The 17256-nt window shown below is 36.4% G+C and overlaps 2 protein-coding genes across 8 annotated transcripts in view; one reads left to right on the forward strand and one right to left on the reverse strand.

Moving 5' to 3' along the window:
• The window catches only part of LOC135169815 (A disintegrin and metalloproteinase with thrombospondin motifs 7-like), a 32655-nt gene that overhangs the window by 13257 nt on the left and 2142 nt on the right, over nt 1–17256 (reverse strand). For 4 of the 6 annotated variants that reach the window (XM_064135134.1, XM_064135131.1, XM_064135133.1 and 1 more), the window contains exon 2: nt 6962–7103. The exons of 1 other annotated variant lie outside the window; for it this stretch is intronic. In XM_064135134.1, coding sequence (XP_063991204.1) covers nt 6962–7049 — 88 coding nt within the window. In that variant the 5' untranslated portion in view covers nt 7050–7103. Of the gene's footprint in view, nt 1–3873; nt 4297–6961; nt 7104–17256 lie in introns of those variants that run through there. One more of the 6 variants, XM_064135130.1, reaches the window with a different exon arrangement.
• Nucleotides 11155–15616, forward strand: LOC135169449 (uncharacterized). Of its 2 annotated transcripts, XM_064134488.1 has the most exons (6): nt 11155–11430; nt 11523–11738; nt 12445–12618; nt 12726–12920; nt 13164–13606; nt 13838–15616. In XM_064134488.1, exons 1-6 carry the CDS (start codon nt 11172–11174, stop codon nt 14186–14188), a joined length of 1638 nt encoding a protein of 545 aa, XP_063990558.1. In that variant the 5' UTR covers nt 11155–11171; the 3' UTR covers nt 14189–15616. The 2 variants fall into 2 exon arrangements, with proteins under 2 accessions (XP_063990558.1, XP_063990559.1); XM_064134489.1 differs by lacking the exon at nt 12445–12618.

Genomic DNA, 17256 nt, shown 5'->3' on the forward strand with positions numbered 1-17256 from the left:
TATTCAAGTTAAAAAATTACGAGTGCGAAGCACAAGTTAATTACTCAATTGATTTTCATATTCGAGTGGTATTCGTGGTATTATTTTCTCCATTCAAATGGCAATCAAGATAATTACATCATAAGATAAAGTGGAGAGAAAACAGATTGAAAAATCTATTTATTTTATCTGAAAATTCCATATTTGATGCAATAAAATACTATCTGTCAACTAGATTCGATGACGAATAATTGGTTTGGCAAAATTTTTGTTTTTTATAAAGGCAGTTTATATAAAAAACAATTTTATTTTGATCTAGATGATGATCACTTCTGACACCAGATCATCGTTTCCAATAATGTTATTCAATGCCTTTCAGATTTTATTAGCAACGCTGACGCAGAATCTCATTATAATAATTATCCAATTATAATGAAAGACACAATGATGAAAAAGTAAAATTATGGGAAACGAGTGAATGACAACTCGTGTTTTACGAACGTGTTTGGTTTAGAAAATACATCGACATGGGCGGTTAATAATTACGACGAGTAATCATGGGTGGTTGATGTACGGTATCATTGAACCATGATATTATATGCAAATTTAACTGAACGTCATTTTATGCATCGTCGACAGGCCTGCCACTGCGTAATTGCCAGCTTCCATCTGGAGTGTTTTTGCTTTAGCTCTCTTCATCAACTTTTATAACTGTCCGTCACTTCACCAGCTGGCTGAAATCGCCACTCTTTTATGCCGGTTCACATGGTTGATCTTCGTAAAATTGTAGGGACATCATTCGGGAAATATGAGAGACTGATACTTTTTTTATGCTCTTTGTAAAACTGTAACGTTCTTCGGCATTACTATGCTTATCATTCTTGCTTTATATCTACGTTGCATATTCTTATGGAAGATGTTTTCCAATTTGAGATATAGCTGAGAAATAAAATTTAATTTACCGAAAGAATTTATAGAAAAATGACAAATTGTTCATAATAGTAGCAACAAGTCACTCCGTGGAATAATCTTGATGAGATTAAAGTGAATGAACCTAGGAAGGAACAAATATCGTCCTCTTACACTATTCATCATTTGTATTCTTCCTATCACGGAACATTAATGTTACCTCATCATTGGTAATCTTTTCATAAATAAAAGAGGATTGGAACGCGGAATACTTTATCAGAAGATACTGATGAAGGAATAGTAATCAAGAAATAAAGCTACCACGGATGTCTTAAACTATTAAGGAATGATAAACATTGTGATTCTTTATCTCATACCGGAGATATACCTGGGCGTTACTTGGTTTAAAAACCAGTTTCAACTGATGATCGCGTGAGTCATTTCTGATGCTCAGTAGGACCCACCAAGTGTATAGTCAGCTTGGCCCGTGGCGCATACAAGACTAAACAAAAAAAGTTAACAGGTATTACCTGTAGATACGTGTCCATTCTGCATAGGTATTCGAAAATCCCAGCTATATATATGTATATAGCTGAGAGTGCGGAAAGAAACGCACAGAGTGAATTACCTCAAATGTAGATAAATATGCAAGTGAAATACAGCAGTATAATATACTCCAGTATGAATTTAGGATCACGTACTGAGCGCACTGTATTTCTCTTGGGCATTATAGACGCTCCTCATTTCTCCGAGAATTAGATAAGTTTGATTCAAACAAGACTATGCGTCTTGACTGCCACAATTTGAATGAAGCACACAAGAAATACGAAATCAAAAAATTGAGACAACAATAAATTTTACCATTTCCATTATGTCTCCAAACGCGCTCACGATGTGATTGTACAACGCAGTAGTTTTGCCTACGATCGATCTCACTATCCTCATTCGGACATAAATTTATTAATGACAGCACAAAATTGGTTCATATTTATGATCATCTAAGTTGAAATTGTTTTTCATTTCCTGCATGACAATCAGTATTTTTGTTCTCAATTATTAACAATCTTATTTCCTCCATTTTCTCAGTGGGCTTGACATGTTTGTGTAAAGAGAACCATTGGTTGCAAATTTTTCTTACAAATTTATAATCGTGCCAATTAGTGTAATGACATGCCGATTGGAAGGAATTAATGATTAAGTAAAAAATGAATCCGGTCGACTTTTATTTAAGAGATGATTGGGGGCATTTTTTTTCCTTACGCCTTAGTTAGGAGATTAAGCCGTTCCTAGGATAAATCAAAGGTGTTGGCGTCGCCGCTCTCACCATCAGTGACGCATTTTTCCAGTGCCGACGGGTGTTGGTGTCCCGCTAAGTTCGAAATGTTCCAAGAAACTTGAGCGCTACGCAGGTACGTTGTGACACTGGCAACTGCGGTGGTAGATTATAAATCACTGGATAGGTTAGGAACGTGTGAAATCTTAACATTAAGAAAATAGGGAGTGATGATGCTGGTAGTCTGGTGTGTTATCCTCTCCTAGGCTGAGAGACATTCATTCCAAATTAAAAGAAAAAAAACTCTAAAGGGGTGTCTGGGTTTCGCATATCATACTTTTTGCTCTTTAGATTCTTATTCTTGCAAACTTTAATATTGGAACATCACTAGATGTTGTATGTCTATACGCCTAGAGGGAGCCCGAGAGAGGTTATCCACATCATAAAAAAAGTAATTAATCATCCATGGATTTACAGTTTGAATATTGTATGCGGCTTCGTTAATGCATAAATGTACGCAACATTGACAGCGCGCCCTCACACGCTCTTAATGCGTTGAGCCGTTTGAATTTTACTCAGTGATATACGTGTATTAACCACGCACTAGTAAATCACTTCCCCAGATGATAACTGTCAATGATACATTTGATCAATGACAAAAAGTAGGCGGATCAATTAATCCGTCGACTTTTTCAATATAGCCCAACCAAAAGGTATAACCAATACTACATAGATTCCATAGGGAAACCTTTGTATATCGAATGCCAATAACTTCTATAAAAAATTATTGTACTCGATACTTTTTTTGCAATGACATTACCAGATTAACGTACGTTTGTGGCGCACTTAGTGTTTCAATATAATATCATACTCATGTTGAATAGGCTGATATTGCTCATGGGGATCTCGCTGTCGCTCCTAATGTCATTTTCAAAATGCAAAGAATTTTGTTTAAGCTTGGAAAAAGTGAAAATATAAATTAAGAAAAAAAATATATAATAGAAAAATTGTTATTTAGATTATGTTATATGTAAATAATTTAATTGATAATTTTTTAATATATCGAATTTTAATCAAATTCTTTTACTCTGCTGTAATAAAAGTTTTAATCTGAGTTAAAGAAAATAGATAGGTAATATAAAACATTACATTGCATTTTACAGTCCCTATTCTGCAATGTAGTCGCGCCGTAGTAGATTGCAACGTGCGATCAGCCCCACGAAGCCAAGTGTATAGATAGATATGTAGAGTATGGTAACATAAGGCGATGTATACGTCGGATGTTCAAAGAGCTTGGCGCCACTCGCACCAACGTGTACACATTGAGTTATATATAAAACCAAGCAGTGCCATCAATGAATGTGAAATTTCTTGTGAGCACAATGGTATTCATATCGTTTATTTCTCTGCTTCACCAAGTCTTCTACACTGCCATTTATTAAATGACGTTGTGCATGTCACCTTTTTTTTAAACTAGAAATTCGGTAATGGCTGACGAGTGGCACAAGTCAAGTTGAACCAGATTTATTAAATACACGTACGCTCGTTGATTATTAACGAATGAATATTTGGTGGTACCAAACGGACCCTAATCTAAAACTACAATGAAAATTCATTAATTTATAATAGGCCATGCGTTTTGTTAGTTTGTATTGCCCTGTACTTCAACGAGGAAAGAATTGGTCGACATCACAAAATCATCACTAAGGTACCTAGGCGCGTTGTCGCATGCATTGGCCTTCTGATGAGTCCTGTTGCACGCAATAGTTGTAAATTAAAAACCAAGATTGATTAAATGTAAGATTCCACTCTACAGGCCGATCTCGCGGAATGGCAGCGCCCTTCTCGCTGATGTACTTTTTAGATATAGCTTTGGCCTGGTCAAAATGCGTATCCAATGAGAATTATTGCTCGAATCGAAAGTGTCCTTGCAGTTGTTGATTTTCCATTCGAATATTGCCCTTGGAAACTTCTCTCCCAGGGTCCTTCTGTTCGTCTTGTTCATATTCGGCTTTTGATTTTTCTTCTCTGTTCTGTTTGTTTCTCTTTTCCTCGAGACGTAGTGGCCCAGATGGACGGAATATACTGAATTCCTTGAGAGTTGCTGCGTAAAAGCTCACAATTGGCTGAAGCCTCTGGAATGGGTAGACAGAAGCCTGATCAGCCGATGAATTCTTAGTGGGGAGTTATTCTTTAATTGAGCAGCATATCGATGGTGGGGTTAAACTGAGCTGAGGTCGATACCAGTACCATTTCCTAGATCAACTGAGGATGGAAACGAGCTTCGTTTATGAAACATTCCATAGAGGGTTCGAGTCGTCTTTACAATTGAGGAATAGTAGGGGATTACGTTTGGATTGGTCTATTATCGCTCAACCAATAATCGACCAGAAATATATGCATTATTGATCATGGGCTGTAGATTGACTAAACAAGACAAGTATAATAGAAACATCAGAGCAGAGTAGGTGAGATATTTCTACATGAATTGAATGAAACCGATCGACAAGCATTGAAACAATAAAACCCGAGGATATAAGCTCTATGAAGATATTGTGAAATGGAAAAGTCCATTTTTCCCCAAGTAAATCATTCAAAAAATATAAACTATTGTTATTTATGATTATCACAGTACCTAAAATCAAACTAGAATTATGTGTTGTCTCTGTTGATAAAAGTAATTTGAAAAAGTTTATCTTTGGGGAGATGAAAAGTAGTAATTGCGGAAGCCAGTGGATAGACATTAGGATGGATATTAAACAAGCATTGGCAAGGTATTGGAATGCTATTGTATTTTGGAGAATTAAGTATTTTTCATGTTAATAAATAAAGATGGTCGTGCTGAATGAAAAAATAAAAAGTTGATTTATCTGATTTACCTAACAGAGCCGTGAAAACAAACGAAATAATCTCGGAAACACAATTCATGATAGTCCGTTCACCGCAAAAGACATAAAAACTCGGATTAAGTTGACTTTAAAAAAGATCAACACGGATGCCGCTGAAAGTTTTTGACTGGTCATTCCAGCATTGTATTCTCTACGTGAAAATATTCGTTCTAGACGATTCCTTTTGGTGATACCGCAGTGGTAAAAAAAAAAATAGAATTGAATTAAATAAGAAGATCTCAGGCATCATTATGCGAATATATATTCCAAGAAAGGTCCGCTGGAGCTGAATAATCGCCAGAGGAATTCATTCTCAAGGGGAGGGACATGAAATAAGGTGACCGTTGACTGCTGCATTGTATAAATGCCTGACCAGTATATATGAGAGAGGTGTGTTCTTAACAAAGGGGGAGGCGCGATAGACGTAACCGACCTCGTATTCAACCAATAGATCGATCTCTATGATGAGATCACACTGTTACTTGTTGGAAGTTTTTTCCTCCAGCACCTTCGTATTACCATTTGTTTTTTCTTCATTCAGTAATGCATCATGAATCGGTACTAAGTGCACATTGACTTGGTACGGTTTGTCGCACCTTGAGACAGCCAAATGTCAATCGCTGATTATGTATGAATGTAACGATTTATTCTCGTGAGAAACCAATGACCTCGCTAGCTTTAGATTTCATTGACGAGAAATAGGATTGCGAACAATAATTTTTTAATTAACGAAACTCAGATCACCACGCAGAGACATAAAAGGAATGAGCTTCGCAATCTAGTTTGGAGATTTTAGAAACTCTTATTCAACTCAAGCTTTATTCTAGATACTATCACAAAAACTGACGTGTTCAGAAAATTTGTCTTCATAATGGCGGCGAAAGGGAAATTCTATTGGATGCTCAACACCCAACACTCCTGACCCCCCACTTTTTAATAAAAACTGGAAGAAATTTCAGATATTTCAGAAAACGTGTAAAAATCTCATTAGCGGTATTTTAATTAATTGTGAAAAATGGGTGAGAGTGCGTAAAACGTGCTGGTTTTGTGCACGATATACGTGACTCTTCGTTTTATAGATTCTCCCAACTATTTCTTGTAAAATTAACTATATATTCAGTGACAATTAATTTTCAATTTGATAATTAATTTTAAAGGATTTGTTAAATAAAATATGGGAAAACGTTTCACATGCTACTGTGTGAATATGATAAAAAAAAAACAAAGTTATCCGATAGTCGCTATTTTTCTGAAGAAGACCATGGAAATAAGAATTACTTGGCGACAAGCAAGTATTGTAAGTGCTGTTTAGGGAGCAGTAGTATTTTTAAACAAGATATACCATTCATATGTCAAACCCCACTCATTATTTTGTCTTTGAGTGCGTCTTCCCGGTGCGCGGGCGTAGTATACACGTATACATATATGCATTGTTTATTACGCCGCATCTGTAGATACACAACGTTAGAAAATCAATAGTTTTCAATTGATTCCTCTCAATGAATAAAATTTCTTCAATTCATTTTGATCCTTTACCGATTTATTTTACCAACCTCTGCGATGATTGAATCAATGAAAATCGAGCTTCCTATACGAATCAATTGTTTATTTTCAAAAATATATAATTTGATATCTTAAATTGACCTTATTTAGATAAAAATTGAAGAATGTACGCGTATCATATATATATGCATATATATCTTTTTTATCATACCATGTCGAGAAATTACATTTTCCACACATTGTATTGAAAACCTTTGTTCATGACTCGTGAAAAAAGTAATAGTTTTTGGCGCTCATTACAAAATATACCAATTTCATATCTTTTGTATACAGTTCGAGAGTATATAGATGTGGCTTGAGTCATACAAATCTTTCTTATTACCCCATTGATTATCATAAAATAACCAACCTTTTATCCATTTACGCTCGTGGGATTTTGCCCAGATGGATGAAGGCAGGAACGTCAATAATGCCGATAGCACGATGGACCAGCGCATCTTCCTTATAGCTTCAATGATGATTACATTAGAATTATTAATTTCGATCCTCACCTGAAACGAAATGTATTTGTTCATTTGAGAAACTTATGACAGCGACCACAATAAATTGAGCGCTTATAACACCGATTTTCGTCATAATGACGAAATGCTACAATTCCGGCCGGGCGAGTGCAAAGTGAAATTTCTCTCTCGCTTCATCGGCCAAAAAAAAATGTCTGCTCACTGCTACTCCATTCAGTCCGTATGATAAATGAAAACTCGAAACTTGTCTTCAAACTCATGACATCGACATAATTATTTATCAACTATATACAGTGTTAAAGTAAAAGAGTAATAAAAGAAGCATTAGAATATGCGAAATCCATTCGGAAGTTTATTGCTAGTTTATCGACAATATTAACTGTATCCACTTATAGTCCTGATTGTCGATTTAGCTATAAAAAAATAAATAAGGAACTTGGACTTAGTTTATAGAATTCAATATAGAAATTTACCAATAATTTTCCACATGAATTGTGTTGTTTATTCATGCAGTAATTTATAAATTTTCCTGGAGGGGAAATGTTGCGTTAGTAGGAGTTTATTCCAACAGATTCATGAAGAAATCTCGAATCTCGTTGGGTGGGTGAGATATAGGGCGGTCGGAAAGCCACCATTTACCGCCAGTCCCAGGTAGGAAATGCCAATGTCCACGAAACGGGCCAGGTCTGGCACGAGACTGGCTTGCCAGATCTGGGCCACCAAGCTTGGCCCGAGGCATGGCCAGACCGGCAAAGAGCATGGCTTGCCAGGCTTGGGTCACTAAGCTTGGCCCGTGGTATGGCCAGACTGGCAAAGAGCACGGTTTGCCGGGCTTGGGCAACCACGCTTGACCCGAGGTATGGCCAGACTGGTAAAGAGCATGGCTTGCCAGGCTTGGGTCACCAAGCTTGCCCCGAGACATGGCCAGGCAGACAAGGGGCATGGTTTGCCAGGCTTGGGTCCCATATGGAACAGCATTCCAAAAATTGAATTCTCATGGGGAATGTTCCTTCACTAAATTTTTCGTCCTTTGATTCTCCTTCTTCCGAAGGTACCATTATTTCTTCTGAACATACTATTTCAGGGGAAAATATGCGTGGATATCACCGTATACCACACATTCTATGACAACAGCCCGTAAGATGGCGTGTTGAGTAGTCTGATTGTGGCAGTAGACATGAGTGTCGTGTGCGGCAATTTATTATTTTAATATTACTCTTTTACTATTGTAATATGTCTCAGAGTTCATATTCACGGGTTAAAAAATACAGACATTTTCATCAACTGAAGAAAAAAGAATCTGTAAACGTAGAAGGCGCTAAAGAAAAAACTCCGGATTACAGTGAACGCAATAATGCCGATGAGGAAGAGGTTAGTTTGCCAACAGCCAATGAAATAACTATCCGTAGTGGATCTATTGTGGATCAAATTAGTGGAGATGTCGATGTTCGACATCTCGATGATAATGCTAGTGCTTGTGGTGATAGTTGGTCGGGTGGTGATGGTGATTGTGGCTCGTATAAGCATCTTAATGATTGCATCAGTGAATCCAATAGCAGCGTTGGAGACAGGGATGAACCAATTCTTGGGGGCTCAGGTTGTGATGGTGATTCAGATGACATTGACAATGATTTCAACAAAGTATTCACTGACAGCATTGGAGACAAGAATACACAAACTCTGGACAAATTGGAACCGCGGGGAATGGAGCAAAAAATTAATCAATGGGCAGTGAAATTCAGAAGAGCTACAACAGCAGAAGCAATCGATGAATTGTTAGCCATTTTAAGAAGTGAAGGTTACACATCAATACCCAAGACTACACGGCAGCTTTTGCAAACTCCCCATTGCAGACACCTAACAACCATGAGAGGAGTTCATGAGATTCCAGGTGAATTCATTTATTTGGGAATCGCCTCGGGACTCAGAAAAATAATTTCAACTCAAATTTATCGAGAAAACGACATTTCTCTTCTGGTTCATATTGACGGTATGCAGGTATACCGGAATGCTAAGAAGGAAATTTGGCCAATTTCAATAAAAATACAGCATCCAAATTACACTACCAAACCCTTTGCTGCCGCGATTTATTGTGGGGATGGGAAACCATTATCAGCCACAGAATTCATGACTGATTTTGTTGAAGAGGCCAATGAACTCCAAGAAAATGGTTTGCGCATTGATGACAAGGTTTTTGAGGTGAAAATTGTAGCAATAGTGGCTGATTCGCCAGCTCGAGCATTCATTTGCTGCCACAAAGCTCCTGGAGCCTTCTATGCCTGTGGAAGGTGTTTCACCAAGGGCATTACAGTAGGTTGTGGAAGACGAGGAAAACGCATATATCCAGTGACCAATGCAAATTTACGCACTAAAGTATCCTACGAGACGCGAGTTCAACCAGAACATCATTATGAAGGTTCTGTGTCCCCGCTGCTCTCTTTGGATAGATTCGATCTGACAAAACAAGTGCCATTAGATTTAATGCATTTATTCTATTCTGGTAATATGAAATGGCTGCTGGATAAATGGCTAACGAGAAGTTCAGCCCAGAGGATCAAATTAGCTGATGTTCGTCGGCTTGATGGTATTATGAGGTCATTAAAAGCCGATATCCCTATTGAATTTCAAAGGAAAGAATTTGATGTGAATAATATCTCAAGATGGAAAGCATCACAATTCAAGTTTTTCCTTAATTATTGTGGTATCGTCGTGTTACAAGATTTCTTACCGAAACCTTTACGTTGTCATTTCTCATTATTTGTCTTTGCTAGCAGAATTTTAAACAGTAAGGAATTCGTTAAGGATTTGAGTGAATATGCTGGATCTCTGCTAAAAATTTGTTTCGAGACGTTACCTGATGTTTATAATGATGAAGGGGCTCAAGTTCTCAGTTGGCATAGTATCATCCACGTTGCTAATGATGCCCAATACTTTAAAATTCCTCTGAATGAGCTCTCAGCGTTTTGGGGAGAGAGTTACATTGGTTTATTTAAAAAACTCGTTCATTCTTCGATAAAACCACTCACACAAATTATCAACAGACTAACTGAGATGGAGTCTGGAGGAACCATGGTAATTAATCAGAAACACATACTGAGTGATTGGGTTATCGCGAGAAAGCCTACAACGATGATAATTGATGGGGAAATTCATTTAACATCAAATATGATCAACATCAATGGTCTAACCTTGACGACAAGTCATCCAAATAACGTGGTACTCCTAGATATTGAGAAAGTTTTCGTAATTTCACAAATTCTCGTTAAATCAGGAAAATCCAAAATTTGTGATGATCTTACTGGTATATATATTTTCGGACACCAGGAAAGTAGTAGGGAAGAGGCGTTTAGTTATCCAGACTTTTCCAGTCGAGTAGGAATATTCTACATTAAGTCCTGGGCAGCTGAAATGACATGTAAGAAGGCACACAAAATTAAACACAAATGTGCTTTATTAAATGTAACTGGACGACAATACGCCATATCCCTCCTCCACTAGAAAATAACGTAAAAATTGTTCGCATTGTGAAATGCAGTTTTTTTTTGGTAAGAGGGTATATGAATGAGGGTATATGTTTTAGTTGAACTCGTGATTAAAATTGTGGAAGAAACAAACAATTTTATGTTTTAAATCAACAATCGACATGAAAATCCGATCATCGAGGTCGTTAGAAAATTTCAATAGTGGAGTCGTTACATGCAAGTGGGACATAAATCGGTTAGATCTGGCGTCCGTGTACATAACCTTTCATAATTGCTCGTATCATCCGTTTATCGGGCTTTTTGTCTCAAATTCGGATTTCACCAACTAAGTTGACGGTAAATTACAAGAAGTGAGAATTTAATGTGAATTAAATGTGTGTTAAGTGTTTGACAGATATTTGTGATATAATCGTTTTGAAGGAATAGTGGCGCTAAAAAAGAAGCATCAGTGGGGTGATGACAAAAAACCGTTCAAAACACATGGAAATAGAAACGCAATTTTTTCTGTTAAATAATAAGCTATATGCATCATTCTGCAAAGTTATCAGTTTATATGAAACTACTCGAAAACACCAGGTTCAATTGTACGAATCGTGATTTTTTTTCATAACCTAAAATGTCGGAAACCTCACATCCATCTCGCGATCCAAAAAATCTCAGCGAACCATTCGCAGTCATCGAATTTCTCGAGAAAAACGAAAAAGGGCTACCATGCATTGATTTGGTGCCGAAAAAATGGTTTAATAGTGCAGAAGAAGACACCTGTAAATTCCCACCGACAACTGAATATCATCTACTTGACGACTACTTGGAAAAATTGCACTCGCCCAAGGACTCTTGGCAAAGTTATCCATTTTGCTTCATCACCGGAGCAGGTACAAAAATTGAAATGACTCCACTTATAACTTGATGAATTGCTCGATGGGTTCATTTCAATATTAAAGGATCATATGTTGATTGTGTTCAGCTGATTTGGATCAGGGTCGCAGAAGATTAAAAAAGGCCCAAGTAACTCTCAACTGTGAGACAACCGATGGTGAAAATGATCGAAAGGGGGGGAGGTCCGAAACTTCCTCGAAAGCAAAAATTTCAGCAAAACCCTTAACTGCATCAAAGTCTCAACTAAACAACATCTTTAGTACTAAAATCCCGATTCCACCTAGAAATCAAACTCCAAAGTCTGGTAAGTCCTGTTAATATGAAGTAAAAGTCAATTATCAACAATTATAACCACTCTTAACCCCAATTATTCATCCCCAATTTATTCAACTCTCGTATTTAACATCAAAAGACCCATCGTTCCCTAAATTGGGAATTAGATTGACCGAATTTTTGAAATCTTTTACAAAATAAATATTAATTATGTATCTGTGCAGTCATTACATGTGTATTTGTCTCGAAACATCGTTTTAAGAGAGAATCGCATTGAATGATTTTATAAGAAAATTTTTATTATGTTGTGGTCGAAAAATATTAGGTTATTTTTTTTTATTGCAATTCTTTACTCATCAAAAAATTGAGTCGCTAACAGAAATCACTACGTGCGAACAAGATAAAGTGGAAAATTTATGATTTACACTTGATATGATTGTTTATACATAAAAGCATTGGAATGTTGAGGGGACGAGAAACGTTCCATTTTTCCCCACCATCTCTTATGTAGGAAAGCATTATAATTCTGTTGTGAAGAGGTAAATCAAAGTGAACATCTACGGAAAATGGTAAAATTTTGATAGAAACCTTTTTTGTAGGAGCGATAGGTTCTACAAAAAAAATATTTTTTCAAATGCATGCATTCTTTCCCCACTTTGAAATAGCTATAAAAAACAAAGGCTGGAGACAACTTACGTTGTGTTACTACTTCACTACAAACTTGTAAAATTTCGTAGGTATACAAGCAAAACCAAAGACAAGATTTCAAAGCATTTACCAGAGTGGATCTGACTCTGAAGACGAAAATCATGATTGTCTTATAGCTAATCCTGAGGAGATTCGAGCCTCAAAGGCTCAAAATAATTCTGGCTTTTTGCAAATGTCGAGTAAATCGCGATCTGTACCAACAGGTAATAAATCAATTTTGAGGTAATATGGGACTGTAGCACGTAATTCTAAGTTCGTGTTAATTAAATGATCCGGTCAGGGATAAATCATCATTTTCAATAATTTCCAGGTGCATGTTTATCATTTAAACAGCGGTCAAGGAAGAATATTACTTTGCTTAAAGACGTCGAAACTGATGAATCTGAGAGCAATGATTCCTCCGATGGAATTCTGCAGTCACCTACAAAATCGATGGACTCAGCGAGAAATACAAGAAAAGAACTTCATTTGACACCTCCTTCACCACTAGTCCATAACGCTTCAGGTAAAATCGGCTCGGATATTCCATGACCAATCATCGGCCAAGTTCCTCCCGCATGAAAAAATTTATATTTATAAATATTTGAAAATGGTCCAATTTATATTTTGAACATTCTTTACAAAATTCGGAACTTATATAGAATTAGATTATATTATATATTTTTGGTGGGGGCTTGGGTAGTTTTTTTTTCATCTGATGCTGCTACCCATCAATTTATATCGTTTGGTCCTCCTTTAATTTCATAAGGTAACCGAAAAAGGCGTGCATCGTCTACTACACGCGCTGAAGACGGATTGAATTCGATTGTGAGCCCAGGAACTCCAAAAACTTCACGATCAATGATGGTACCCCCTGCTAAGATGCCAAAAATGCTGGGACCACAAAACCAGTTGTCATCTAGTCATTATGCTGATAATGAACGTCGAATCCTGAACTCCCTTCGAGATTACTTTGATCAGCAATTAGATGAAAAGCTCGAAAATTTAAGACGCAGGATGGCTTACGATTTAAAGCAGTCTATGAATGAGCTCAAGACCACAATCATTGGCACTAATCTAGCCCCAGCTTCTGGTCCTAGCTTGCTTGAAATACAGAAGCAGATGTCTACGCCACTACCATTTGAAATGGATGATAAGTTCCAGGAATACGAAGCGATATTGACAACGGACCCAGATCTCGTAGAAACACTGGTAATATATCTGAAATTGATCGTTTTTCTTCTTTTTTATGTAAAATCAATAAATTGGGCGGTGACACATGCACTGGGTTCGTTTTCTGGTGATGAAAAAATCTTTCATCACCGGGACTCAAGTCTACGTCACTGGAACGCTTTGGTTATAGAACCAACCCGCTGGCGATGAGCCCAAAGATGTCTTCTCATGTTCATAAATTCAAAAAAATTTCCCTTCTTTTATTTTTAGCGATTATTCATGAGAGTTTTGATAAGCAATAAAAAAGAGATGAAAATATGTGTTTCCACTATCCTATCTGCGGTTCTGAGGAAGACAGTGTCACTGCACTATTCTGGTTACGGAAAGGAAGCTGGCGGAAAGAAAAAGAAAAATTTTTATAACACTGCAGTATGCAAAGTACTGATTGATGTGATAATTGAGGTAATAGGATCCAGCACTGATGAGAAGAAGATAATGTCAGAAGTAAGTACTTGGTTGTCACGTTCTGGCGATCGAGAGGGTGGGCGTAAGGAACGACAACGCGGGTCAAGTCATCATAACGAGAATAATTCAGTTTGTTCCTTTGATACCAATCGATAATACTTCATTTTTCCGGGATAAATGGAATTGTAAAATCACTGTGTTAATATGACTCCATTAGTTCATTTTCGTAATTGTATTAGTTGTGATATTCTTGATAAAAGGTACGATTAATAGGAAAAGTTTATATTATCAATATATTTTTATCGCGAGGCGTTTCATTGGGCAGAATATATATTAATATATGAATATTGTTTAGTATTCGGCTGTCATTGAAGTATTAATTATATTTATTATATTTCTCCTGGCGAGGTCGGAAATCCAGAAGATGGAAATAACAATTGGAAAATGTGATGTATCTTAGCATAATAAAGTATTTTCTATGTCATTTCCTCATAAGTTAGATCACGGGAATAAATATCCGTTGTTGGTTCAGGGATTAAATATTATGTCCAAAAGTTTAAAGGGAAAAATAATAAGTGGATTTTTAATTTTTAAGAAAAATTCTAATGAAAGTAATTTCAGCCATTGAGAGCTGTTTTCAGTATTTGGTGATTCAAGTCAAATAATATTTATAAGGTTGAAGTTTCACAATCGGACTGCGTCCATATTCCCCAAAGATTTCAAATTTAAGGGTTGAAATTAATTAGTTATATGTAATCCTATCCAAGACTTTTTTATATTTCTAAGTTTGTTTGAAAGAGTGAATATAATAAGCAATATTATATAGAACTAGCACACAATCAATGCAACTAAATATCATTCTGTGTTCCGGAGTTGCAGATGGAGAAGACATTATTGTAAAAAAAGGACGTCTTTCCGAGATGAAAAAATAATTCTTATCAGGATAATTCGTATCAGCAATTGTCTATGGATATAAGAATTAATTCTTATCATCCATAGCGGAATAAATTATCCATAATATTGCTATTATAATGACTGTTTTCATGCTTGAATTGAAGCACGATAATTTATCAATTCTAAACTACTAATTTAAAAAATAACATTGGTGCGTTATTTTGTTGGATATTTTGTTAATACAATCTTCGAATTCTGAAGACTGACTGCTAATATTATTAGATTGTAAGAGAGAGTTTATTAAGACTTAATATGGTATGTCGTATTAAATTTCGGATTCAAATGATCTACGTAGATTATTTATTTTAAAAGCGGATGAAAATAATCCACAAAAGATTTTTCTACAATTTATACCTGCAATCATTTTTTTGAGTTTTCATATTCTGTTCGCGGAAAAATCTCATAGTTGTGATTATCTTTCATGAAAATTGGAGATACAAACACTGCATATCTTTAACTGTTCAACCAAAATCGGATGAAAACATGTACTATGTCGATAGGAGGAAAAAAGTTTTTGATTGGCTGAGTTTTTTTGTCAATAGATTTAATAAATTTAAATATAAGTTTTGTCACATAATAAAACTGTTTTCTGTATAATGTTGAAGGTAATAAATACATGTCTGCTTATCAGATATACCGTTCATATATTTATTGGTGATTCTGAACCCAATACAGGCAACGGTTGGAGCCTGGCCACAGCTCTGGTCGTAAATCTGGGCCAATTTCGGGCCGAATGGTCAGCCCAGAATGCGGCCAAAGTTCGGCAATAGGTCTGGGCCAATTTCGGGCCGAATGGTAAGCCCAGAGTGCGGCCAAAGTTCGGCAACAGGCCTGGGCCAATTTCGGGCCGAATGGTAAGCCCAGAGTGCGGCCAAAGTACGGCGACCGAAGTCTGGCCAAAGTTCGGTCCCAGGCCTGGCCCCGTGTTATCATCCCAGGGTCTAGCCAAGTTCGGCGCGAGTTTGGCTGGAGCCCGGGTGCCGAGCTACGGCAGCTCGGCGGCCGTGCTTGTACCAAGGTTGGCCCATTCGTTTTTTCCTACCTGGGGTGTTACGGTTCGACAAGCACTAGTTGGTGTGTAAATGGTTTAATTATGTACATATATATATATATATCGCCAATTGCCACTAAGGCATATACTGCGCGATGATTGGACATGACAACTCGGCCTAAATTTTTTCCTCTTTATGATTAAGTATTCATACTCATATCAGCCTTCAGTTAGCTAGTGAAATGTGACTTGTTGATTGTTATTGAACGAAAAATGGCAGCAAAAATTACAATTTTCCAATGCATTGAGAACCCTCGACGCTATTTTTAATGAGTGCACTGAGAAGAACAGTGTAATTATTATTTAGATGCTTTTGCAAAATGTATTTTGTAAACGTTCTGAAAAAAAAAGGCCTGTGACATTAGCCGACCGGAGACCAAAATTTTCTGTGGAGATACTCTATACTAAATTATATTTTCATAATTAAAAACATTTTTATGCACTTATCTACTCTATGAGAGCCAATCATTGACGAATGTTATCAGTGACAGTTGGCAGGCATACGCGCCTCCACAAATATAGCTTCTTAGCATGTCACTTTATACTTTGCTGTCCCTTTGAACTCTCCTACATTCGTGCATATCAATATCTACGTATAAAAACTTTAGTTTTAAGACAATCTGAATCTAAAATCCACTCCCGTAAGCCGGCTGAATGGTCTCGTTGTTTCCTCGTTAATTATAAAAAATGGAATATTTGAATGGAAAACCGAGATAATCAATCTTTAATCTACGAGATATCTCTTCAAATAGCCCACGACTTGTAAAACTTATACCCATCTAATTCATTAAATTACATTTGAGAAGGTTTAATTCAGGAACAGAAAAATCTCAACATAAAGTACGTTTTAATAAATAAACTTTATGCTTAACACTTGCCCTAACATCAATACAATGTCTAGTATCGTTTTTTTATTGTAAAAAAGTGTACCTTATGATTGAAACAAGACCGTTATTGGTATTCATAAAATAGACAAATCATGCCGTACAATTCTAAACATACTTTGGGATTGTTTTACGCATACTGCACATGAATAATGATTTGTACAAATTAATTTTAACCTTCGCGACTTTGACAATCGATTAATTTCTGATTGGATGACACCATAACCATGTTAGCCAACTAGCCGATTAGAACCGATTAGTCGGCAAAATAATTATTGCGAGCGTTTTATAATAATTTGTAGAAATTTACATGAAAATGTGAAAAAAATAATATG

Source organism: Diachasmimorpha longicaudata, chromosome 15, assembly GCF_034640455.1.
Source record: "Diachasmimorpha longicaudata isolate KC_UGA_2023 chromosome 15, iyDiaLong2, whole genome shotgun sequence".
Taxonomy (NCBI): Eukaryota; Metazoa; Arthropoda; class Insecta; order Hymenoptera; family Braconidae; genus Diachasmimorpha; species Diachasmimorpha longicaudata.

What these genes read in the sequence shown, in the direction of transcription:
- LOC135169449 (XM_064134488.1), top strand. Translation starts at nt 11,172, where the DNA reads ATGTCGGAAACCTCACATCCATCTCGCGATCCAAAAAATCTCAGCGAA. An exon ending in ACTAGTCCATAACGCTTCAG is followed by an intron (nt 12,921 to 13,163) that starts GTAAAATCGGCT and finishes TAATTTCATAAG; the next exon opens with GTAACCGAAAAAGGCGTGCA. An exon ending in CAGATCTCGTAGAAACACTG is followed by an intron (nt 13,607 to 13,837) that starts GTAATATATCTG and finishes TTTTATTTTTAG; the next exon opens with CGATTATTCATGAGAGTTTT.